This window comes from Procambarus clarkii, chromosome 47 (assembly GCF_040958095.1).
Source record: "Procambarus clarkii isolate CNS0578487 chromosome 47, FALCON_Pclarkii_2.0, whole genome shotgun sequence".
Classification (NCBI taxonomy): Eukaryota; Metazoa; Arthropoda; class Malacostraca; order Decapoda; family Cambaridae; genus Procambarus; species Procambarus clarkii.
The window spans coordinates 7448518-7456587 of NC_091196.1; the positions used below are offsets into that span (position 1 = coordinate 7448518).

Consider the following 8070-nt stretch of genomic DNA (forward strand, 5'->3'; position numbering starts at 1 on the left):
GTATACGGTTACTCAATAGCCTAGAGGTGGAGGATGACAGAGTTAAGACGTTTATTGAGTCGAGGGACGAACAGGTGTTGGAAGAGTGCACCAAGGCTGAGCTGCAGCTAGTGATGGACCATTTTGGGTTGAGATTGAGGTCCTCCAGGGGTGGCAGAACGTCGGATTGAGATCATGGCTCGGCTCAAGGCCTGAAAGGAGGCTTCCAGGGAAGGACCGCCCCAAGTATCTGCCAGTGTTGGTGGGAACCGGAGCAACGAAGGTGACAGTAGGGGATTCAGCGGTAGTAGCAGGAGAAGCATGAAGCTAGAGATAATGAAAATGCAGCTTGAAGCTCAGCTGAAGCGTGAGGAGCACGAAGCTCAGCTGGAGCGTGAGCGCGAAGCCCAGCTGAAGCGAGAGGAGCGTGAAGCCCAACTAGAGCGAGAGGAGCATGAGCGCGAAATCCAGCTGAAGCGGGAGGAGCGCGAAGCTCAGCTGAAGCAGGAGGAGCGCGATGCTCAGCTGAAGCATGAGGAGCGCGAAGCCCAACTGCAACAAGAGGAAGGAGAAAGACAACTGCGACGGGAAGAAATAAAAGTGAAGAAGGAGGTTGAGATGCGTCAGGTGGAGCGCGGGCTGCACTCAGTGTCTGCTCGGAGGAATGACACCAAGGTCCGGGAACGCGACCTACCAACCTTTGACCCTCTAGAGGCCGAAGCTTTCTTCGACCATTTTGAGAGGATAGCGACATTGAAGGAATGGCCAGGAGAGGATTGGGCTGCGTTAGTGCAGAGTAGGTTGACTAGCGAGGCCAGGGAAGCTTATAACATGTTGGACCTTGAGGAATGCGCCGTTTACGACATGATCAAGAAAGCTGTGCTCCAATCGTATCGACTAACCCCGGAGGTTTGCAGGAAACGCTTTCGTGAGTGCACAAGAGCTTCCGGAAGGTCGTATGAGAAGACTGCTCGGGACATGGAGCGCAGGTTCCGGCGGTGGCTGAAGGCTGAAGAGGTGGTGACGATGGAGGAGCTGAAGCAGTTGATGGTTATGGAAAGATTCATGTCAATGCTCCATCATGAACTAAGGGTCAGGATCAAGGAGGCAGGTACTAGAGATCTTAAGCCTGCTGCAGACAGAACCGACCTACTGGAAGAGGCACTACATCTCGGGAAGGAGGGACCGCCTAGGCACTCGCCTCGCCCAAGGTTTGGGGGAACGTCATGGGTTCAGGAGGGTCGAGGACGGGTGGAGACTCTCCCAAGGATAGTGTACACAGTGAGGTGAGTCGGTCCAAGAGTTCAGGGGAACCGGTGAGGAGACCCCAAGGGAGGAACACCGGGCCTGGTGCTGGAGCGAGGAATGCTGCCAGGGAGACAACGACCGGGAGCGCGAGGAGGACCCAGGGGACGGCAGTTTCTGGGAGCATTGCCCGAGAGACAGGTGGAGAGTCGCCTCTCAGGAGAGTCAGGTGTTTTAATTGTGGCAGGCCCAGACACTTCGCACGTGACTGTGGTCGCCCCAGGCAACGCGGAAATGTGGCACTGGTCAGAATGGACGACCAAGGAGCCAAGAATGTTTTGAGCAGATCTCCACTAGAAAGGGAGGAAAAGATCCATCCTTTTATTTGTGAAAGTACTGTGAAGATAAATGGGACCGTCCCCATTCCAGTGAAGATGTTGAGAGATACTGGAGGAGACTTTACCCTGGTGAGTGAGACCCTATTCCGTGAGGGTTATGAGGACATCAGTGTGGGGGTGGCCATGGTGACCACTGTTGGTGGCCCAGTGAGAATGCCCCTTCACGAGGTGATTTTGGACTTTGACTACAGCTGCAAGACCCTAGTGGTGGGGGTCTGTGCCTCGATGCCTAAGATGGAGGCCCAGGTCATTCTGGGAAATGGCTCATGTGGGGGATGTGTACTTCCAAACCTCGTTAAGGGCGAGGAGTGTTTGGAACACTATAGAAAGGGAGGCAGTGCGTCGGACACCTGGGGAAACGCGAGGAAGATCGCTGAAAGAGCGTTCCCTGTGTGTGCGGTATTCCCGAGACAGTGTCAAAGGCAAAACAAGTGGATTTGGTCAGGCTGGAGAGGATGTGCCTGACAGCCTAGGAATCGATCGACTCATCTACGAACCCGGACGACAGATGGAGTGTAGTGGGAACCCGGATGACGGAGTACAGATAACTCTCACCAGTCCTCTCGAGTTGGATCGCACTCGACCTGGCAAGCTGCAGTGGGAAGAATTTCCCGAGTTGATAAGAGAGGCAGAGGGAGGTCGCGCTGGACCCGAGACTGCTACGCATTTCTATTTAGAAGAAGAGCATGCTGATGAGGCAGTGGAGACCAGTGAGGATGGAGGCCGATATGGAGGCAGTGAGAGTGAAGCATCAGGTAGTGTTATCGACTCGATGCAAAGAAGCAGTGCTGGAGTTGGCACACTCGGTGGACCCTGCAGGACATCTAGGAGTAACCAAGACGCTGAGCCTGATCAGGGAACACTTCTATTGGCCGGGAATGAATGCCGACGTGAGACGTCATTGTAAAACGTGTCTTCATTGTCAGAGGGCGGGAAAGAACGTGCCGGCAATACCGAGGGCCCCTCTGGTTCCTGTCCCTGCTTTCGGACAGGCGTTTGAGTGTCTACTGATAGACGGTGTGGGACCCTTGCCCAGAACGAAGAGAGGGAACAACTACTTGCTGACGATTATGTGTGTGTCAACGAGGTTTCCGGAAGCGGTCCCTGTGCGACGGCTAACATCAAAGAGTATTATGGGGCAGCTCCAACGTTTTTTCTCTTGGGTGGGGATACCCAGAGAGATTCAGACTGATTGTGGGAGCGTGTTCCAGTCGAGATAGTTCAGACAAACTATTGCAAACTGGGGGATAACCCAGATTCGGTCTTCGCCCTACAGGCAGCAGTCGTAAGGAGCGATCGAAAGGTTCCACTCGACCTTGAAATACCATGTTAAGAATGTTTAGCGCCAAACCAGGAGCGGAATGGAATGAGGCCGTGTATCCAGCGTTATTTGTGATACAGAACGCAGTGGTGGAGTCTCTGGGATTCTCACCATTTCAGCTTGTGTATGGACACGAGGTGCGTAGTCCCCTAACGATGCTGAAGAAACAGCTGACGTCGGGAGTGGCCATGAAAACAGTCGACGAGTATGTGTGTAAATTTAGGGAACGACTTGGAAGTGCGAAGAAGTTGGCGGCCGAGCATCTGAGAAAGGCCCAGAGGAAGATGTCCGATTGGTATGATCGGAATGCCGTTCCAAGGGAGTTTCAGGTTGTGACCCGGGTGATGGTGCTGCTACCCGGAAGGAGCAAGGTGACTGAACCGCGTTTCGAAGGATCATACAGGGTTGTGAAGCGGATAGGCCAGGTGAACTATGAAATCAGCAAACCGGACCGACCCCGTAAGATGCAGATGTGTCATATAGATCGTCTGATGCCGTATTTCCAGGAAAAAGGAAAGGCCACCATTCAGAACGGGACGATGCGACCAGAAGGAGAGGGGAGAACAGTTATGTGTATGAGACTAAACCAAGAATTACCGGAAGAAGAAGGAAAATGGGCCCGTGCTGATGGCACTCATCTCTCTAACACCGAGAGTCTAGGAAGCATCAGAGAGAAGTTACAACATCTGAAAGGGAAGCAGAGGGCCGAATTGATGACCATTTTGAGGGAGAATGAGTCTATTTTCACGGACGTGCCCCTACACAACAGGAGTGTGATGCACGAAATAGAAGTGAGAGGTGGTAGGCCGATTAAGCAGAGTGCTTATCTGGTCAGCCCAGAGAAGAGGGAGCTAATGAGGAAGGAAGTGGAATATCTTCTGGCGAACGACCCAGCGGAGCCCAGTAACAGTGAGTGGAGTTCACCTTGTTTGTTGGTAAAGAAGAGCGATGGGACGTACCGTTTTTGTACGGATTATCGGAAGGTAAACGCCATCACCGTGTAGGATTCTCATCCTATGCCCCGCGTGAATGATTGTATTGACCAGGTAGGTAACGCCCGGTACGTGTTGAAGGTCGATCTCCTAAAAAGGTATTACCAGCGAGATGTGTGCCCGCGGCTCGAGGGGTGGTCCTAGTCAGCTTATCCTGTTGCCAGAGGCGTGTCAAGAAGAGTGTTGCCGCCAGCGGACGATATCCACTTTTTGACATTTCTTTATACAATTTATTTGTATATATATGCTTTTGCTTCAGTAAACTTTAAACTAACTGATGAGTTTAAGTGAGCCTCCATTTTCTAGGGCTATATATATATATATATATATGAGGCACAACTCTTCTAAACACGAGAGTGAAGTATACAACTTTAGAACACTTTCCCACCAGGAGACTCGAACCCTAGCCAGCACAGAAGCCTTCCAGCAACTGGCATAACAGGTACGCCTTAACCCGCTCCACCACCTGCTCAGACCCTTAAAAGAGATGGTAATTTCGGAGTATTTAAATACACCAAAGATCACCACCTCCCAAGAGCACTAGAGCAAGTGAGGGGTCATTTAGACGTTAATTTCATCAAGTCCCTGTTAATATGGGAAGACACAGTGTCTATGCTTAAGGCACAACTCTTCTAAACACGAGAGTGAAGTATACAACTTTAGAACACTTTCCCACCAGGAGACTCGAACCCTAGCCAGCACAGAAGCCTTCCAGCAACTGGCATAACAGGTACGCCTTAACCCGCTCCACCACCTGCTCAGACCCTTAAAAGAGATGGTAATTTCGGAGTATTTAAATACACCAAAGATCACCACCTCCCAAGAGCACTAGAGCAAGTGAGGGGTCATTTAGACGTTAATTTCATCAAGTCCCTGTTAATATGGGTAGACACAGTGTCTATGCTTAAGGCACAACTCTTCTAAACACGAGAGTGAAGTGTCTTCCCATATTAACAGGGACTTGATGAAATTAACGTCTAAATGACCCCTCACTTGCTCTAGTGCTCTTGGGAGGTGGTGATCTTTGGTGTATTTAAATACTCCGAAATTACCATCTCTTTTAAGGGTCTGAGCAGGTGGTGGAGCGGGTTAAGGCGTACCTGTTATGCCAGTTGCTGGAAGGCTTCTGTGCTGGCTAGGGTTCGAGTCTCCTGGTGGGAAAGTGTTCTAAAGTTGTATACTTCACTCTCGTGTTTAGAAGAGTTGTGCCTTAAGCATAGACACTGTGTCTTCCCATATTAACAGGGACTTGATGAAATTAACGTCTAAATGACCCCTCACTTGCTCTAGTGCTCTTGGGAGGTGGTGATCTTTGGTGTATTTAAATACTCCGAAATTACCATCTCTTTTAAGGGTCTGAGCAGGTGGTGGAGCGGGTTAAGGCGTACCTGTTATGCCAGTTGCTGGAAGGCTTCTGTGCTGGCTAGGGTTCGAGTCTCCTGGTGGGAAAGTGTTCTAAAGTTATATATATATATATATATATATTTATGAGACCATTAGTGACACCTTGTATTTCACGTGATATTGCATCCTTGATTAAGATAATCACTAAGACCACTGACGTGTTGCTGGGACACGAGTATAAACACCCAGATGGCGACCTGAGTAGACCAGATATCCAAGAGAGAGTTCCAGTGTCAGGACGGGCAGGTTCAGGTGAGTGAGTCATAGGAGGCTTGAACTTCCCCACTCGCTAGGGGTGAATAAGGCCAGCACTTGGCCGACTGGGGAAGCCCAAGGGCGAGCAGTGGCGCCTGGTATTGAGGGGCTAAGACCCATGGGACGACCCCGACCACAGGTAGGAGGGGAGTGAACCCTGAAAGTCGCGACCTTGCCAGGATACATCGAACAGTGGACAAAGGATTGCAAGTGCAGGGCAAGTGTATTAATGTCGAAATTGATCTCGGTTTGCACTGCTCGCTAGTGTATTCCCTGTATACGGTTACTCAATAGCCTAGAGATGGAGGATGACAGATTAAAGACGTTTATTGAGTCGAGGGACGAACAGGTGTTGGAAGAGTGCACCAAGGCTGAGCTGCAGCTAGTGGCGGACCATTTTGGGTTGAGATTGAGGTCCTCCAGGGTGGCAGAACGTCGGATTGAGATCATGGCTCAGCTCAAGGCTCGAGAAGAGGCTTCCAGGGAAGGACCGCCCCAAGTACCTACCAGTGTTGGTGGGAACCGGAGCAACGAAGGTAGCAGTAGGGGATCCAACGGTAGTAGCAGGAGAAGCATGAAGCTAGAGATAATGAAAATGCAGCTTGAATCTCAGCTGAAGCCTGAGGAGCACGAAGCTCAGCTGGAGCGTGAGCGCGAAGCCCAGCTGAAGCGGGAGGAGCACGAAGATCAGCTGAAGCAAGAGGAGCGTGAAGCCCAACTAGAGCGAGAGGAGCGTGAGTGTGAAGCCCAGCTGAAGCGGGAGGAATGTGAAGCTCAGCTGAATCGGGAGGAGCGCAAGGCGCAGCTGAAGCGTGAGGAGCACGAAGCCCAACTGCAACGAGAGGAAGGAGAAAGACAACTGCGACGGGAAGAAATGAAAGCGAAGAAGGAGGTTAAGATGCGTCAGGTGGAGCACAGGATGCCCTCAGTGTCTGCTCGGCGGGATGACCCCAAGGTCCGGGAACGCGACCTACCAACCTTTGACCCTCTAGAGGCCGAAGCTTTCTTCGACCATTTTGAGAGGATAGCGTCATTGAAGGAATGGCCAGAAGAGGATTGGGCTGCGTTAATGCAGAGTAGGTTGATTGGCGAGGCCAGGGAAGCTTATAACATGTTGGACCTTGAGGAATGCGCCTTTTACGACATAATCAAGAAAGATGTGCTCCAATCGTATCGACTAGCCTCGGAGGTTTACAGGAAACGCTTTCGTGAGTGCACAAGAGCTTCCGGAAGGTCGTATGCTGAGACTGCTCAGGACATGGAGCGCAGGTTCCGGCGGTGGCTGAAGGCTGAAGAGGTGGAGAAGATGGAGGAGCTGAAGCAGTTGATCGTTATGGAAACATTCATGTCAATGCTCCATCCAGAACTAAGGGTCAGGATCAAGGAGGCAGGTATTAGAGAACTTAAGGTTGCTGCAGACAGAGCCGACCTACTGGAAGATGCCCTACATCTCGGGAAGGAGGGACCGTCTAGGCACTCTCCTTACCCAAGATTTGGGGGAACGTCAAGAGTTCAGGAGGGGCGAGGACGGGTGGAGACTCTCCCAAGGATAGTGTACACAGTGAGATGAATCGGTCCAAGAGTTCAGATGAACCAGTTAGGAGACCCCAAGGGAGGAACACCGGGACTGGTGCTGGAGCGAGGAATGCTGCCAGGGAGACAACAACCGGGGGCGCGAGGAGGACCCAGGGGATGGCAGTTTCCGGGAGCATTGCCCGAGTGACAGGTGGAGAGTCGCCTCCCAGGAAAGTCAGATGTTTTAATTGTGGCGGGCGCGGACACTTCGCACGTGAGTGTAGTCGCCCCAGACAACGCGGAAATGTGGCACTGGTCAGAATTGGACGACCAAGGAGCCAAGAATGTTTTGAGCAGATCTCCACTAGAAAGGGAGGAAAAGATTATCCTTTTATTTGTGAAGGTACTGTGAAGATAAAAGGGGCCGACCCCATTCCAGTGAAGATGTTGAGGGATACTGGAGGAGACTTTACCCTGGTGAGTGAGACCCTATTCCGTGAGGGTTATGAGGACATCAGTGTGGGGGTGGCCATGGTGACCACTGTTGGTGGCCCAGTGAGAATGCCCCTTCACGAGGTGATTTTGGACTCTGACTACAGCTGCAAGACCCTAGTGGTGGGGGTCTGCGCCTCGATGCCTAAGATGGAGGCCCAGGTCATTCTGGGAAATGGCTCATGTGGGGAATGTGCACTCCCAAACCTCGTTAAGGGCGAGGAGTGTTTGGAACACTATAGAAATGGAGGTAGTGCGTCGGACACCTGAGGAAACGCGAGGAAGATCGCTGAGGGAGCATTCTCTGTGTGTGCGGTATTCCCGAGACAGAGTGTCAAAGGCGAAACAAGTGGATCTGGTCAGGCTGGAGAGGATGTGCCTGACAGCCTAGGAATCGATCGACTCTTCGAGGAACCCGGAATCGACCGACTCTTCGGAGGAACAGATGGAGTGTAGTGGGAACCTGGAT

At 51.7% G+C, this 8070-nt stretch overlaps 2 protein-coding genes across 2 annotated transcripts; both read left to right on the forward strand.

The window, feature by feature from the left end:
• The first annotated feature begins 300 nt into the window (after positions 1–300).
• On the forward strand, positions 301–1269 carry LOC138350732 (trichohyalin-like). The gene has a single exon (XM_069301940.1). The coding sequence runs from the start codon at positions 301–303 to the stop codon at positions 1267–1269; it is 969 nt and encodes a 322-aa protein (XP_069158041.1).
• Positions 1270–5895: 4626 nt separating this feature from the next.
• Positions 5896–7164, forward strand: LOC138350733 (trichohyalin-like). Its single transcript, XM_069301941.1, has one exon. It carries the CDS (start codon positions 5896–5898, stop codon positions 7162–7164), a length of 1269 nt encoding a protein of 422 aa, XP_069158042.1.
• Positions 7165–8070: the final 906 nt, after the last annotated feature.